This window comes from Centropristis striata, chromosome 4 (genome assembly GCF_030273125.1).
Source record: "Centropristis striata isolate RG_2023a ecotype Rhode Island chromosome 4, C.striata_1.0, whole genome shotgun sequence".
In the NCBI taxonomy this organism is placed as follows: domain Eukaryota; kingdom Metazoa; phylum Chordata; class Actinopteri; order Perciformes; family Serranidae; genus Centropristis; species Centropristis striata.
In genome coordinates, this window is record NC_081520.1 from 22,520,841 (window position 1) to 22,539,173 (window position 18,333).

The 18,333-nt window shown below is 41.0% G+C and overlaps 1 protein-coding gene across 1 annotated transcript; it reads left to right on the forward strand.

The window, feature by feature from the left end:
- Positions 1-953: 953 nt before the first annotated feature.
- gap43 (growth associated protein 43) lies at positions 954-15,999 on the forward strand. Its single transcript, XM_059331766.1, has 3 exons — positions 954-1,207; positions 8,640-9,291; positions 14,704-15,999. The coding sequence occupies exons 1-3, from the start codon at positions 1,178-1,180 to the stop codon at positions 14,781-14,783; spliced, it is 762 nt and encodes a 253-aa protein (XP_059187749.1). The 5' UTR covers positions 954-1,177; the 3' UTR covers positions 14,784-15,999.
- The last annotated feature ends 2,334 nt before the right edge of the window (positions 16,000-18,333 follow it).

The following is an 18,333-nucleotide window of genomic DNA, read 5'->3' on the forward strand; positions in this document are numbered from 1 at the left end:
CTCTCTCTCTCTCTCTCTCTCTCTCTCTCTCTCTCTCTCTCTCTCTCTCTCTCTCTCTCTCTCTCTCTCTCACTCACACACACTCACACACAAACACACACACACACACACACACTCCTCCTCCTCTGCTCTTCTAGTCTATCTGCTGGTGTTTCCATGAGAACAGAGCGCGCTGGGTATGGGGGGTGGGTGGGTTGGTGGTGCGGGTGACGCGTCCTAAGAGCACAGCATGTATGTGTGTGTCTGTATGTGTGTGTGCGTGCACGCAAGCATGCACCTCACTGCTCTCTTTCACACATCTCTCCTGGCAAGAGATGCTCCCGGCTGTGCCAGAAAACATGCTTTTGGCATCGCGGTGGCAATTTGGACGCAGAGCTCACAGGCTCATATCACTGATCAGAGAAGCAGAGAGTGTACAACACACAGTCTGAGAGGGAGCCTGAGCAATCAGGAGGCGACTTCCATTTGGGAGTTTATGTATTTTTTAAGAAAAAGACATCTCCTTATGTGTGTGGACAGGGAGGGAATAAACCGGTGGTAGTGTTGGGAGAAGCAAAAATAAAGCGCAATATAAAAATATGTATCAGAGCAAAAAATTGGAGGTATCCAGTCAGTCATTAAGCGAGAGCCTTTTTAGGGTGGGGCCGCAGCTTTTGCTTGCTGAAAGAGAAGAGGAGGAGGAGAGGAGGGTGAGAAGATGTAGAAGAGAGGAGTGCTGATCTAAAAGAGGTGGGGGGGTTCATCACTATGAGCAAGAAGAGGAGGAGGAGGAGAAAGAGGAGGAGGAGGGGGATAGCGTGAAGGGAAGAGGGGAGGAGAGAGGGATGGAGGGAGAGAGGAGAAGGGAGGGGTTTAAAGGGAGGGCTTGTAGTTATTGTCAGGCAGTGAGTGAGAGAGAGAGAGAGAGAGAGAGAGAGGTGCGCCCAGGCAGACCGACTGAAGAGCGAGTGTGTGCAAACTGGGATGAGTAAATGCACTGTGCAGCTTAGCTGTTGATACAGCCACAGAGAGAGAGAGAGAGAGCGAGAGAGAGCAAGAGAGAGAGTGTGTGTGTGCACGAAAGCGAGAGAGAGAGCGCGCAAGCGAGAGAGAGAGGGTGTGAGAGAAGAAGTGAAAGGGAGAAAAAAGGAAAGAAAGAAGCAGAGAAGAAAAAAGGGAGGATACAACAACTACAACTATGCTGTGCTGCATAAGAAGAACCAAACCGGTAAACTGCTCTGATTTGCTTCATCAATATTTTTTCTGCTAATGACAAAAATCTCAACTCTGAACTTTGCCACTGTTGGTTTGTAGGGTGTTTGTGGAGAGATTAGAGGAAATGTTGGTGCAATTTGCTTTGACTCGGGGCCTGGCTTGTCTTTATAGAAGTGTATCCACAGAGCCCAGACACGCCTAGTTAATGTGATTATCCCGCATGAATGGATGTTGCCACAATGCCTCTCAGACCTCACACTGTACTTGGAGAGGGAGGCACAAGACTGTAACTCGATCTTGGGCAGCCCGGCATTCCCTCGTATTGATCATGCACTTGAAAAAAGTGAAAGATTATTGAAAGGCACTTGATAGATTCTGTATTGTCTCTGAAAAGCCTCCCTTATTTGTTCAGGATCTCCATTCAACTCCACATTGTTAATGATGATTCAAATAAATTAGACCAACCTTTGTGCTCTTAATTGATGCCTGAAACGGGGGTTTGGGGGTCTTTTTGCACTTGTCTTATCTTGAGCAGAAATGGGTGACACAGGAAAGTAAATTTCCACAGAGAGGAAAAAAAGGGTGGGGTACGGATTGAGTGAGCAGCACCATCATGTCAGTGGCCTCGGGGGAATACAATGGGAATAAATGAGACTAAATGGATTATCATAGCCCTCCAGCTTTATAAGTGGATGTTGTCAATTGAGGGTACTATGAAGTGTGCACTCATTTAAAGGGTGTGAAAGGCTGGTGTTGGGGAGTTTATAATATCCCGTGGCTGTTCTCAGTGGCAGAGAATAATAAAAAAAGAAGGTGTTGCATGGAAGCGGGTGGGTCTGGACAGCAGGAGAAGAAGGTGGCACTCTCCTGTGCTTCACAGCAGCTATCATGGTGGTTTTGTGTGTGATCAGGGCCGCTTTCCCGCTGCTATCTTGAACTGATTGTGATTTTATCGGACCCATAGCACGCTGGATTCCGATGCCACTTGATTGTTTCTTAAATGTTAGCCGGGATGAGTCATATTAGCTCTGGCAGAGGAAGAGAGAGAGAGAGAGAAAGGAAGCAGGGCTTGCCAGTTGAAAGACATGCAGGAGGATCCAGAGAGGCAGGCAGGGAGAGAACGAGCAGCGGGGTGGAGTGTAGCACATGGATGTAGATGGCAAGCGAAAGGGAGAGGAATATAGGTGGGGGAAGAAAAGCATTGAGATAAGGGAGGGAGATTGCAAGGTATGGGGGAAGGTAGGGAGAGGCAGGCATGCAGCAAAGCAGAAAGGCATACAGGGATGGTGGCTACAACTGCCAGGAAATGTGCTGGTGACAGAGCGAGGGATGATGGTTGAGCAGGCGCAAAGGTGGGAAAGAATAAAAGAAAGGAAGCCGGCGTGCTGCAGCCATGTGGGTGAGGCACCGGCTTTTTCCCACAGAACGATGTCGCTGCCTCGAGTGTGCGTGTCTCACCACAGGGAAAAATCTCCTCCCAGCCTACAAGCACTTATCCACCTGCTCCTGCTTTTTAGGAGCAGGGGCATAAATTAATCTAGACAGACCCTGTGGTCTTCATGCATGATTGAGCAAAGAGCATGGTTTGCTGCTTTAAACATGGCAGTGTTGCTTTGGGTCCTGCCATTGTGGAGTGTTAAGTGCTGTTGCAACATCTTCACCATGGGAGTGGCTACTAATTTAAGTCTCCTCATTAGTTCAAGCCCCTTGCTTTATCTTTAGTTTTAATGCAGTGTTGAAACAAAATTCACCACCATAGAAGATGCTCTATGTCCTCGCCTCAAGATCAAGGATCAAGTTCTTCCATGCCCATCTAAAACTCAGGTCTTCCTTCATTAACAGGCCCATCCAAAGCTGCCCTTTCACTTCAAATCACCCCCATATGTGCTCTTCTCCAACTCAACCCCAACTCCATCCCTAGTTCTCCTCCTAGCACCTGTCCTGAGACCAAAATCAAGAACCAGTCTGCTACATCAAAGAAGATTATGTCCTGTCATACTGTGGCACCCCATGAACTCAGAGCCCCTTCCGCCAGAGCCAGGCTTTAGCCATAGCACCAGCCACAGCCCATATTTCCATATTCCCTCAGCACCATGTCCAGCCCCAGCCCCTTTTTTCCCCTCCAGCTCCACTTGCCCCTCTCTTCAGCCCCACTGCCCCTCTCTCCCCATCCCCTATGAGATCAGTGGTGATTGCGGAGCCTTTGTTCAGCCAGAGAGTCGGTGTAATTGAATTAAAGGCTGCTCCAGAGGATGTAATGACGCTGGCATATGGCCGCTTATTAGTTGCTGCGGAGCATCTTTTGCCGGGCCATCGTAAAAGAAACAGCGCGTCCTTTAACATCGCTCATCAATTCACCGTCAAAGGATGAGAAAGAGGGAGAGAGATAGAGAGAGAGAGAGAGGGAGAGAGAGGGATGGCGAGCGGGGGCTGTGGCAGTCACCACCTGAGCCCCCCTCTCCTCATCTGCAGGAGATAGCTGGCTAAAAGGGTGTGGTGCTCCACTCTGTCTGTCTGTATGTGTGTGTGAGAGAAAGAATGAGTGGGTAGCAGTTTGCTCAGTGAGAAAGAGAGTGAAAGACGACAGAAAGAGAAAGAAGGAGAGGGAGATATTGAGCAGCTGCAGACAGCAGCTTGGCTGTGTGGATGTCTGGATGTTTCCTGTAGAAAAGCAGACAGCCATTATAATCATGCTGGGATTTTCAGGAGTGAGGTGCCATTGCAGGAAGTATGTGTGCCACCAGCATGGCGGCTCATATTATCACGCTGCCTGCTTGGGAACAAATGTTGTCATTTTATTTAAATCACACTCTATATATGATTAGTTACAACATCTGCTTTAATATACACAAATCTCCAGTAATTACACATTAGAGTGACTTGGTTAATATAAATTCAGCAGCTGCACTTGTTGGGTTTGTGATAAAGGGCCTCTGCAAAGCTCCACCATTATAAATGCAAATATTACCTTTAATATTTCTCTCCCCTCTTGCTAGCGGCGTTCGATCCAAGGCTGGGGTGGAGCTGCGAGGTGAAAAGGGAGTCTCCCGCTTGAATGGATCAGAAAGAAAAAAAAGATTAAATGCACGCCTGGTGTGTGCATTAGCGTGAGCTGTGGTTCTCGGCTAATTCAACCAGCATAAACTCCACCGTATCTTCCTCCCCCCTCCTCCCCCCTTCCTGAAACAAGTCCCTAATGGCACTGGCAATGAGGCAGTAAGAAGGTGGCGGATTGTTACTGTGTGTCACCATTGGGGGATGGTGTGTGTATGTGTGTGTGTGTGTGTGTGTGTGTGTGTGTGTATGTGTGTGTGTGTGTGTGTGTGTGTGTGTATGGTTATGGATCTGTCGGTGAAGCCATTGACTCTCGGGTGTGGTTCTCACGACAGCCGGTGCCCACCCAAGGACAGAGACAGACTGGGAAGAGAGAGCACAGACTGCAGCTGATAGACACGTCCAGCCGTCAGATAGTGTACTGAACACATTTTAGAACAGTGATTTAATACCTTTACAGACAGGGTAGACAGACTTGCTTGTCCTCTGGAGAATGGCACTCTTGTATTTCGAGAAATTAACCTGTGAGCTGTTGTACATTTAGATTCTGAACATGAAAACGGCAGTCATTATTCATCACCTGCACATAGTAAAGTGTACCACAGCAATCCTTTAATGCCACATTACACTGGGACTATTATAATTACAGGATTACATAATCTGTTTCACAATCATGCAAGAAAAGCACTTTTATATTGCATTCAATTTTTTGCTGGATAATAAAAAAAAAAGAACCTGTTTTAATTGAGTGTATCTATGGCAACCAGAAAGACCTTGTTCAGAGGCAGAGGAAACTCTGCGGGCTAATTGTAATAAGTCATTTGATTAACCTGATAATGCAAATATGTTGCCTCACTGCAAATTAATCAAGGAAGAGTTTAAGCGAAGACTTAAAGGGAGTGTACCTTGTGCTGTGCTGTACCTTTGGGAGGTGCTGCTGTATTTATGAATGAAAATGTGTGCCGCACAGACAGCGAGAGCAATAGCGCCTGCAGGTGGCTACGTGACCAGGGTTCAGTTAACAGTCAGGCGGCAATTCTTAAAGGATTTGCAATAATGTTTCAGTTTAGATAATATTTTAATGTAACAACTCCATCAGTCATTAACCACTGCTATGTTGTACATCACAGCATAATACGTTTTTAATATGACAGGTCAAAAGAGCCCAGTACTGAATCTTATGGTCCATGGAAACAGACTACAGCAGTCAGAAAATCACAGCACAGCACTTTTGAAGGTGATGCTCAGACAAATGTCAATAATTCAAATGATGATGCTATAATTGTGGTCAAACCATGATGGCGATCTTTCTTCCCCGTCTTCATAGATATGAGATCACCTGGCACTCTGCTGGTATTTTATTACATTTGCACTCACACACCCAGATCTCTAAAGTGAATGACATACCCTCTGTTCCAACAATGATGTCATACCCCCATATTCCCAAACACCCTTTTTCTTTCTGTCTCAGTCTGACTCACTGTATGCAGACAGTAAGTAATTCTATTTAGAGTTAAGTGCTTGGGTCACATTTTTGGCAATTGCAAGCACCCATGAGATCAAATGTAGTAAAAGCTCAATAAGTCATCAGAGACCTGCATATGATTAAGAGCAGCGCAGGGTGTGCCGCGGGTGCTTTGTCTGTCTCCATGTTGTCTGCTCTGATAGAAGGACACTTGATAAAGTTTATTTGGAAACACTTTATATAATGCCCATGTCTATAATGCATAATAAACACACTTACAATGCATTATGTTCTGCTAACAGCACTGTATAGGTATATTTACTCGTAAATATTCATAATTTATTAGAATTGATAGCAATAATTGCAACACTTTATAAAGCATTTTATAATGTCTTATAAGGTAAAAAAAAAAACCTTTACAACTGCCGGTCACTTGCAGACATAAAAATCAGAGTGAGTTATAATTTTAACAGTTTTAAAACATGTTATCATATAATTATATGGTTAGGGTAGGCTAATCTTAACACTATAGCCCATTTGAATTATGTTTATAACTAAAAAACAATTATGTTTAAAACATGTTTATAACGCAATATAGACTTGGGCTTGCAAAAACAAAGTCAGTGAGTGACCAGTAATGAATTATTATGATACCTGACCTTATAAGTAATTATAAAATATGTTATAATGTGCTATGAGTGTTGTAATAAAGCATTACGAATGTGTATGAAAGCTGTATTATTATACAGTGCTATAAACAGATTATAAAGCATTATATGTTTAATGCATTACAGACAGGGACTACATAGAAAGTATTTTCATTTATTTCCACACTATAGCTGGTTAAGTCAACAGCTTTTAAAACACACACACACACACACACACACACACACACACACACACACACACACACACACACACACACACATATAGATCAGTATATGTGAACCGCAGTGTATAAGTGCCTGAAAATCTGCTATCCAGCAGCCAGCAGTATCAGCTGTTTTTTTTTTTTTTTTTAATATTACATTGCACAAAATTGCTTCAGGAAGATGGTGTATATTAAGAATTGCAGGAATGCCTGAGGGGCAGGATTTACACCCTGAACCCTGGGGATGGCATGTGAATGAAGGTGGTGGAGGAGGTGAATATACCAACACAGCTGCACCTTGGCCCCTCTCCGCTCCAATATTGGACTGACACACTGACCCTGAATAAGACATGTTGGTTTAGGGCCTCTGGCTCTTAAATCATGTCTCTCAGATGTGATTCCTCACACACGCAGCTGTCCAAGTCAAACCTCATATCCAGTAAAACGACAAAATCAGAGACAGCAGGTATGTGGAAATAGGGTGATGGATGTAGCTGAAAAAACATTTCCAGTCAAATTCACTGACCTTAAAGAAGATGCTACTGCTCAGTGACACAGCCCGCCATAGTTGATACAAACTCCCCCTTGGCCCCCTCCTGCTTGCCCCGCACCACACCCTGCCGCTGCATCACACACAACCCCTCCTTAGCCATGCTGATTGCCCCGCCTGATTTACGAGTTCCTATTGGCCCGCTCCCCTGAGGGGTCAGGTGCACTGCCAATCAGGGTGACATATAGTCTTTCATAGCTCCAACCAGCAGACATCGCCGTGATGAGTTAGCACTCTGGTTGTCAAGGTAACCTTTGATGGTTGGGAGGGGTATGGCGGTGAATGCTGAGGAGATTCTAGCAGGCAGCTCGTTCCCTAGCAGCCAGAGATGGAGCTGTAGAAAGCTACTGTACCCAGAGAATATATAACGGCTCATTATTTTGGAGAAAAAGCCTCAAATTTGAATGCTTACATTTTGCCAGGTTACAATTCTGAAGACATCATTAGCAGCAAATCCAGGGGACATTAATGAATGCCATGGAAAGGTTCTACATTTAAGTTTAATTATTCACCAAATCTATTTCAGCAGCATTATCAAGAGGACAATATCAACCTCATGCCTGGATTAAATAACCGCAGTAAATGCCCAGAGTCATTTGTCGTGCCCCAAATGCCTGTGTATCCAATTTATTATGTGCAGACAATCGACCCACACACACATCTGTTAGTCTCATGATTCACAATGGCACTAAATCTCCTTTTTCCAGCAAAATGAAATGATAAAATTTTATAGATTCATTCTGTTGTCAAATGAATCACTGGATCCTGACAAAGACTTGATACCTGGAAGGACAGTTTTTCACATCTATATCATTTGGCTAACTGATGCTGCACTGCCTGCATGCTCCTTGACAGTTTATGTTTGCTTCATGTTGCTTATTCACGTTCATTTAAGGTGCACATTTAAAGCTTTTGATTGGTTGAACTTTGCATTGAGAATATTTTACCTTGATTTATTTGCCTATTCATTTTGAATGTACTGATTCATTTTGTTTGCCACTCTCAGTGCTCATCATTCATTCCTTTATTTGATTTGATTTCTTTTCATTAGATTTATATGACTCATAGCACAACCCACTATTTGATGGACAGCTATGGATCCAGTTAAAGAAGGTAATGCAATATTACATTGTGTACTGTCCTATTCCTAACCCTGTTCCTCATCCAGTCCTCCACTTCTACTCAGATCTAAACCAATCAACCCCAACTTTTCCCAGTCTAAAACTCTCCAGTAATGGCTATAAATACAACAATTCATAATAAACCCCCTCTCATAGCATACACTTTTGACTTTTTCTGACTTCTGACCTTTCAGCTCTTGCCCTATTGTACCTTTCTTTGCAAGCATGACATTTTGGGATGATCACCCTCAAGTTAAAGCCTCACAGTAGAGGAGATGCAAGTTTTAAGCATTACAACCAGTACATTCTCTTGCTGGTTTCCAGTGCACCAGCTTGGTGGCTAACAGTAGATGTTAACTTGCTGTATTTTCTCTTGGCTACCAGGTGGAGAAGAATGATGAGGCGGACCAGAAGATTGAACAGGATGGCACCACCAACAAACCCGAGGACAAGGCCCACAAGGCTGCCACCAAAATACAGGCCAGCTTCCGTGGACACATAACTCGGAAAAAGATGAAAGACGGAGAGGAAGAGAAGGAGGGAGACAGTCCTGCTGCTGCAGAGGAGGCGACAGAGGGAGGAGAAGAGGCAAAGAAAGCAGAGGGAGAGGAGGCACCTGCAAAGGAGGAAGAAGCTGCAGGAGAGGAGGCCAAGAAGGAGGAAGAGACAAGCCAAGCCAAAAGCCCAGTGGCAGACAAGCCAGCTAACTCTCCGGCAGCTGCTGCTGCCTCTCCTGTAGGCGCAGCGGCGTCTCCTGTAGCAGTGGCACCGGCTGCTGCTGCCGCCTCTCCCACGGCCGCCACAGTGCCCTCTGAGCCCCAGAAAGAGGAGCCAAAGGCGGAGGAGAAAGCCGAGGAGAAGCCCAAAGAGGTGGAAGCCCCAGCAGCGGCAGCCAAGAGTCCTACCACAGCCACAGCTGAGGAGAAGAAGGAGGAGAGTGAAGAGAAGAAGGAGGAGGCCAGACAAGCCGATGTGCCTGCTGCTGTCAGCCCGACAGCTGAGAAGGAGGAGCCTAACCAAACAAAAGATAAACAAGGTATGCAGATTATTCTAAAGCTTTTGACTCCCATTCACAAGTCCTCCAAACCATCTTCTCACTATCAAATAAATTCTACTACCCACAGGAGCATTTCCTAAATTATTGCCCTTTATACTTAAACATAGCAGATGCCTTTGTTAAACCCATCGTTCATTTTGTGAAATGGTTGCAGTTTTGTTTAGACAATACAACTTGTCAGAGAAGAAAGTACTTGGTAAGGCCAAGAACCAAACTCTGGGCCTGGAAAAGGGAAAAGTCCAGTTGTATAGACAAATTAGTTTTTTGGTCTCAATCACTAGTCCTCTTCAACACACTGAGAAGTTCATTTTGTAAATTATAATCCCATTTAGAGTAAGCTACACAATAAATCAGGGGATGCTTTAGGGCGGGGCTACACATAGACACGTCACTACTGAAGTGCACTGCACCTTTTCAAACTTCATTAGAACATATTTGTTACTTAAAAAATGTGTAGCCTTCGGTTGGAAAAAAAGGCACTCTAAGGAGTCGGCTGTTCATTTTGAATAACAATACAGTCGGTAATTTGGTTAAAAAACTAAACTAAAAGGACCTAATTACCAAAGGTGAGGTCTTCTGTGTGCCGCTTCTACCCTAGCGTCCCTCACACTACTACAGCTACCAGAGTGCTGCAGCGCTGCTAACTAAAATGTAAGCGCTGCTAACTGAAGTGTAAGCGCTGCTAACTAAAATGTAAGCGTTGCTAAATAAAATGTAGATATCGGTTGCAATAACCTGCTGTACCAAAGACCCATGGGGCTGTATTTTGGCGGACAACTGTCTCGCCATTCACTACAGTAGAATTAATTTACATGCACCCAAGCACACAGCAAATAAGATAAGGCCACTTGGATAGGAACTACAATCTTGGGCTTCTCGAGCTCCCTAAATCACACACTTTGGTGTGCACGTTTGCGGGGGCACCGAGTTCACAGACAAAAAATAATTCCAGACACATTTCCCAATCAAGAAGCAATTACTTACTGTAAAAAAACTAATAATGGGGAATCAGTCCGCTTTCCCCTCGTCTGCTTGGCAGGCACCGCAGGAAATAACTGCTTGTTGAGTCTTTGGGATTTAAAGATCTTTGGCAGTGCTCCACCATTCACTGGTTAACACAGAGACACAGCTCAATATTAGATTAGACAGCCTTGTATCTCAGCCTCTTCAAGATGGAAACTCCATACTGATGAGGCGGAGATTGGGAAAGAAATGCAGGGTTGGAAATGGTACGGAATGATGTTGTACAATGGGCTAGCATTATTTTGGGAATAATCAGTTTTTGTTAAGGCTGCAGAGAAAGCATCATGTTTGGGTCCTCTCATATCTGGGATGGGTCCATATGAACTTCATATAAAAACATATTGACATAGCTGCTACAGTCATTTATTCAAATGAAAACACAAAATAGAAATCGACATATTACGTGAAAAGGATAATATCTGGACGTCCAACACCAGCTAAAAGATTGAAAGCACACCATCATTTGACGTCCAATTTCGGTAGAAACGTATACCGGAGAAGAAACTGAAAGGCCGTGAAATTACATTATAACGTTGATTCAACAAAGTCTTGACATGAACTCATATTTCTGGTCCAAGGACTCTCAGACTGGGTCAGACAGGTAGTTAATGGAGCATGCTCAGTCTGGAGTAGGTGGGGGTGTGAGGTGGGAAACACACACACACACACACACACACACACACTACACGGAAACTAGGTCACCTAGGCAGCACTGTCTCCCTGTTGTCATAGTTACCACCTCAATGGGATAGCTGCCCTGCATGGAGCAGAGCGGGGATAACAGGTGCTCTGATTTCAATGAATGATTAATGATCCCTACCGGTCACGAGCCGCATCGGGGAAGCCTGTCACAAACAAACTCTACTTGACAAAGAACGGTTAATTAAGAATCCACTGCTGGCCACAATCTGCTTTCCCAACTGCAAATTAATATTTATAACCAACTCACTTGGTTAAGCTTTGTCAGAGCACAGTCACATGCTCAAGGACACCAGGTACTCTGATCTGACTGAATGATTTATGAGGGCATGATCCAGATTCTCCACCAAGGATAGTCTGTGTCACTGGCTTCATTTAGTTATACCTGGCCGAGCTGTAAACTGTCATAGCATGTTGACATAGCTCTGCACATTCATACATAACAATAAAATCAACTTTATTTATAAAGCACCTTTCATACATGAAATACAGCTCAATGTACAAAAGTCAAATGGTTAAAATATTAAAGACCAACAACAGTGATTATTACCATAACCACTTCCACTTCCACCATCTTCTCAATAATTGTAATCTCCTTAAATTGAGCAGTGGTGGACATAATAAGTAAATGCAGTGGGGAGATAATAATAGATTCTAAATGAAAGCGAGGCCAGAAAAGTGAGTTTTTAACAGCCAGTTAAATGCCTCAATTTATATTGCTGTCTTCAGATTAAATGGAGATAAATCCACAGTTTGAATCCAAAACTACGGAAAGCTTCACCGTATTACTTTTTTCTTAGTCTTTGGTATGTTGAGCAGAGAGTTTCTTATTCTGAGTTTCACCAACATATCTTTGTATCACATCATAACATTTAAAGACAGGTACAATATATTTTGTTATCCAAAAAACAAAGTGAAGGCCAGTGCAGAAAATATATCTTTTCTTTGAACCAGTTAAAACTCTGACAGTAGTATTTGAAATGAGCCTACTTGCAATAAAAGCATGTACAAACTTTTGTGATAGAACTCATATGCAGCAAGAAAGTTAGATTAGAGTCTAAAAGCCAGTGTGCCGGAGCTGTAAAGTGCGTAAACAGAGTAGTAAAGCAGGTTGTTTTCCCAGTCTCTTGCAGTTTTTCCTACAAAAACTGATTGAATGTGTTGCTAACCCAGACAGGAGATTCAATAATGGCGGTTGGGAGGAGGGATCCTGGTAAAAGCATTGTAAGCAACTTTGACCTAGGAGACAGTGCTTGTCTCCAACTTGAAATTTCTTCTCTCATGTTCTAGGTCACGGATTTAACTGCATCCAGTAGTTATGTACAGAATGAAATTATCTTCAATAATCCTGTTATTTTTCCAAACCTTAAAAAAGTCATTTTTTTAACCTAAACTTAATTGAGTAGTTCCGTGTCACATCGTCACCAACGTGTTTAAAACGGTGATTATCATGTTATTTGTAGAATATCATGGGAACCGTGTCACATACATTTTTTGTAAGAAATCATACAAACCGTACGTGAATTTGGGCTCATTTATAAATTCATGTCAGAGATGCAGTTTTAAGGGTTAATATATGTGAATATAGCGAATATGGTTAAGGTTATAGAGTTTGGTGTCATCTGTAGCTGAAAAAATCAATATTGTTCTGATCATGTAGTGCTAACTAAGATAAAAAGTAGCGTACCCAGGATAAGGCCTTGTGGGACTCCATATGGAATGCCTGTTCTTTAAATTGAGACAAAAAAGTTGCAACATGCTATATGTTAAAAACAAACTTTAAACTTTGTCAGTCTCAGTGCTTCCTTCAATTTCAGCTCTACTTTATACCCGAGTCCCACGGTAAACCATGCGTCATCCTCTCATTAACATTTGTTGACGGAAAACTTCAGCGAAACCAGTGGGCAGAGTGGGCAAACCAAGACACAGATTGACAGAGTTTGGGCGTTTGTTTATCTCTTACTCTTACTTTGAAATGCATCATCAAAACTGAACCAGCATTTTAGTCCCCATCACTCTAGTAAATAACTGAGGTGGCACTGATGTCAGAATACCAGAACTGTTGTGCTTTGGCGCTCTCAATTGGGTGAAATTGCATTTGCATCTCACAGTTCAGTGGCTGCAGAGAAACACATTCTCAACTCTGTCATACCGACTAACAAGCTAATTACCTCTTACCTGGCAGTTCACGCTGTCTTGAGTCACACACACTCACACATTAGTACAAGCGCTGACACAGACACGAGCACCCCACTCTTCTGCCTCTCTCAGCCTCGCCCTTACACACAAACATACATACATACACACCAACACACACGCACTCTATCACCCCAGTGCAATGATGTCATTCTTTGATGTCCTCCTCCTATTAAAAGAGTATGAGATCATCATGGTATGAGATCACCACTCTCAGGGCAATGGAATAAGGTCAGAAACAATACAATAAAGGTAGCAAAATCATTGTAGCTCAAATACTGTATGACAAAGTCTTATCAGGAATTTTTATTTTATTTTATTTTATTTTATTTTATTTTATTTTATTTTATTTTATTTTATTTTATTTTATAAGATATGGCTTTATTTATCCCACAGTGGTGGGATTTAGTTGTCACAGCAGCTCAGGATACAGACACATAGATATAGAAGAAAGAAGAAAGAATATAAATCATAATACATACATTATATACACATTATATACATACATACATTTCTGCTGTTTGGCATTTATTATTGATATATATTATTTGTGTTGGTTTTCCTGAGAGTACTTTGCATTTTTAAAGATATTGCACATTGGAGATAATATATTTTTAGCATGTTGAATAGGTTAAATAGGTTGCTGCATTGAATAGTATGAACATCAATGAATACAAATATTATATAGATAATTGACATTTAATAATAATAATAATAATAATAATAATAATTTATTAGCACCAAGAAAGACTTCAGCACAGATGGAATAATATAAAGCATCAGGGCATATTACTCAACAAAATCGATTGGTAATGGCTTAGTGATGTATCATGGGATGTTTTTCAGCAGTATTCACCTCTCAGTAAGCCACCACTGGATGTTGTTACAGAGCAGCACACCGTGGGCATCACACAGCATTCGATGTGACAGGCCGAGATGCTGCTGTTAGCGTTGTGATGTCAGTTCAAATGCTTCATGGCTCCATTAGGAGCACTCTCTTCCTTTATTATTTACACAGCCAACGTGGGATTTCAGACGTTAGGCTGCAGCTCCTGACTGATATGCTCTTTAGATTAAGTTGAGGTGACATCTTATGTACAACGTGGAATTACATAGCTTCTTTTGTATATTTATTTAATCCACATTTTTATGGTTTTTTGAATGTTACCTTTGCTTTTTATATATATATATATATATATATATATATATATATATACAGAGAACCTTTTGTGGTGAAATATTTAAAAGTGAAATCAAAAGTAACAGCTGATATGTGGAATCTTTGATGCTCAGTATCTCCGAAGACCCCGATAGTTTTATTTTTCCAACCTCAGAATGTAAAACCTCCTTTCCACAGGCTAATTTTCTTTCTTCCTCTCTCCTCTCCTCCCTAACCACCTTTTATCTATCATATCACCCTTCTCTCAACCCTTTCATCTCATTTCCCTCTCTTCACCCCCCTTCTCTGCCCAGATGCTGCAGAGGAGTCTAAAGCAGAGGAGGCCACCCCGGCAGAAGCAGCGGCGGAGGGCACCGAGTCCAAGGATGACTAAGTCTAACCTAAAGAAAGCAGAATTAAGAGTATGAAGAATAACACAAAAACAAAAATCTAAAAAGGTTGCTCTTTGCCTTCCCAATGTGAAGGCAGTCCGTTTCTATTTGTTTGTCATTTTTTGTGTGGCAATGATTTTCTCATGTTGGGGGGAGTTTCCAGCGTTAAGTTTTTTGGCTCAAGCTAATACTATGAGGAAGTGATGTTGATGATGATGATGATGATGATATTGTTGATAATGAAAATGATTGTTAACTTGATGATAACGATGGTGATGATAATAATGGAGGAGGAAGAGGATGATTTGATTTGCTCTTCACTATCTATTGTAAGTGAATCAGTGGTGGAATGAACGCTCCCAACTGGATGTTTGCACATTTAAAAATGCATTGTGAATGCACTGTACTTTATTCGCATTGCAATGCACTTTCTTTGAACACATTTTGCAAATAAAATCTGTACTTCTGCATATGCACGCACAAAAACAAGCCGGTTAAAAATGCAACTCTAGTTTTCAAGCACAGTACAAGTGTATTGAGAACACAGCAAGTAGTTAATGTACTGACACATCGGATGGATATGAATAGAATGTATAATTAAATGTGTGACTTTTCCAGTTGGGAGGCGTTATCCAGAATCCAAAACCACATATAGGACAAGACTATTACTCTCTCTCTATTGTGCTTGAGTCATTCAAGCTTGGTTTACACCCCTTTTACAAACTCCCCGTCTACTCACATTTACAGTAAAGGACCTGTTGCCATTTAAAAGACATACTCATATAATAAACTATAGAAGTCAGCTATAGTATTATCATAACTGGCTCTTACATGACGATTTGTGTTCTGCCAACCAAACATGAGAACAGTAGCATGAACCATCGAACCAGATGCATGATGGGAACTCTCCCTCTGAGAGGAACTTTTTCGCAGTCACAAAAACTTAAGAGGTGTGGCGGCTTCTTTTTGATGTCTTTGGTGTTGTTATGACAGTTTATATGAATTGGAAAAATACTCTTGCACTGATGTTACGCAAAAAAAAAGTAAAAAGAAAAATCAAACAAACGAGCAAACAAAAAAAAAAACTTTTCCCATGTTCCAGTGAGTGCAATGTCCAGTTTCAACCTTATCAAGGAGTTCAAACTTGTGAGAAAAAAATATGAAAAAATACAAATGGTTTCAATGTCTGTTTTCAAAATAAAGCAAATGTGCCAATTACTATCATTAAGTGTGGAGTTTGTTTAACACAATGATTGCTGTTACTTCAGTGGGGAGAATATGATTGAGGACTTGAAGACTTATTGAATAACTCACAATATGCTTATTCCGTATTTCTTGTGCGAATTAAATAAAAAGACAGCACTCTGTTGGATACGACTGAAAACAGGCAGAAACGGCTCTCCTGGCTCTATGTAGAGACAATAAAATGAAACACCATTATCCAGCACCTTTTAAGCTTACTAATTACCCTATTATATTGTTTCTCTAATAAGTACATTACTGTTTTGAAAGGGGTTAATTGGTTGAACTAATTCTTGACCACATGCAGTGACTTCCCTGTGAACACCAACCTCAAGGTGTATAACATAATATAATGTATATAATAATATAATTAATGTGATATAATAATTGTGTGAGCTTTATGTGAGCTTAAGAGTTGCTGGTAAATGTATTTTTCGTAGCTTTAAAGAGAGCCATGATAGTTGTTACCAACCTTTGTGCTCAGACAGCAAACAAGCTGCTGGCTGTACTTTCATATTTAACATACAAATATGAGTTGTATCAATCTTATCAACATGTATTATCTCCCAAAATGTATTGTCTGACGTAATGCACCAAACTTTCTTCCAGGCTTAAAACTTGAACTAGTTGCAAATAATTTGCAAAGCCTTAGTAAAAACTATTTTAGTTATATTTGATTTGGGGCAACGACAAGCATGGATATTAACTCTCTTTTCTTTAAAAATACACAGTTTAGAGCAGAAAGAAGCTATGATATGTCAAAATCACTTTATTCTACATGTCTAATTTAAAATGTAGCCAAAGATGAACCATTTGGAATAACTAGATCCTGTTAAAAACATTAAATTCTGCACTCCTCAGTGACACTATGACCCAATGATTGATTCTGCTGAGACGAACGATCATGTGACAAATATTCACTAAAAATCAGACAGAACTGCAGGCTGTTTACACAAAGCAGAGGGGAGAGGACAGGAGAGGTTGTAAAAATGAAAATAGTTCAGTATGTATAACCCTAACCCTTTTTTCCAATATTCAGACACTTGTTGGCACTTGGACAAGTGTTGTATATATTAATTCAATTTTATTCTAATTTAAAAAAAAACTGATACATTAACTTGTATTTTTTCTGTTTTTATGATGTACAGTATGTCATTATATTGTGTTATTCTTCACAAATACATTTTTGAGTTGTTTCCAGTGTTAGCCATGATTGTTCTGATTCCACAGAGTGGCATGACTAATATACAATATACTGCAGTGGAATACAAGGACATAGTGACTAAAGTTTTATTTAGTGCAGGTGTGTCTGGATTCCTCCACATATTAGTCAGTCATTTATATACCAACAAAGAATGATCATTTGCCAAGATAAGCTAAATTGCTTACTTATCCAATTTTCTGGGACCATTGCTTACATGCAGTTCTCCATATACAGGATCATAATGGGATACTAGCGCACACTCTGTCTTACATCTGATTTCAAATTGTTAATCTTCTTTATCAGAGAGAGATAATTATGTGAAGAGCCTATTGAGTGGACACAGTGATAACATTATTAAGAGTTCATGCAATTGCTGGGAGGTAAAATGGGACCCATGTGACTTTAGTCAAGGTTTAGTAAGAAATTAAATAAATAGTTCACCCCAAGGTGAACATAAATACCACCCTCAGTCTCACAAAGGTTGTGCAACCTTCACGCTAATGAAGTTGGTTTGCTGACCAAGCAGTAATGGTATGAGGACACTTTCTCTATAAAGTTTCTTTTATCACCCTCTCTCCTCTGAGTCATACACTCTTCCATACATTTCTGCTTTTATATGAAGGTATTCTTAAGTAGGAAAGAATCCAGCACTCTCCTATCACTCTTCTCTTTCTCTAACACCTCTGTTTGAGGTCTTTGCTGAACAACATATAAAAAGTCTCTGTAAAAATAAATGGACAAAAAGTATAGTTTTTAATTTTTCCTCAAAATTTGTCAAATTTTAAAATGCCTAAAAATGCTGAAAATGATTTCATTATAGTCTGTTGATACCTATCAGAGCATAGTTTGTCCAGAAATGACAGAAAAACTCCATATAATGGGATGTCCAAAATTGGACCAAAAAAAAGTCATAATATAAATGTCGATTTTTGTCAAAATTGATCAAATTTGAAAATGCTTAAAATGCTGAAAATGACTTTATTATAGTCTGTTTATACATATTAGCGCATAGAAAAAAAACATTTAACAGGATGTCCGAAAATCATACTCGTATGTAAATTTTTGTGAAAATTGGTCCAATTTTAAAATGCCTAAAAATGCTGAAA

Excerpts from the sequence above, each read along its gene's own strand:
- gap43 (XM_059331766.1), top strand. The coding sequence starts at position 1,178 with ATGCTGTGCTGCATAAGAAGAACCAAACCG. Across the intron at positions 1,208-8,639 it reads GCATAAGAAGAACCAAACCG|GTGGAGAAGAATGATGAGGC; the intron begins GTAAACTGCTCT and ends CTTGGCTACCAG. Across the intron at positions 9,292-14,703 it reads CCAAACAAAAGATAAACAAG|ATGCTGCAGAGGAGTCTAAA; the intron begins GTATGCAGATTA and ends TTCTCTGCCCAG.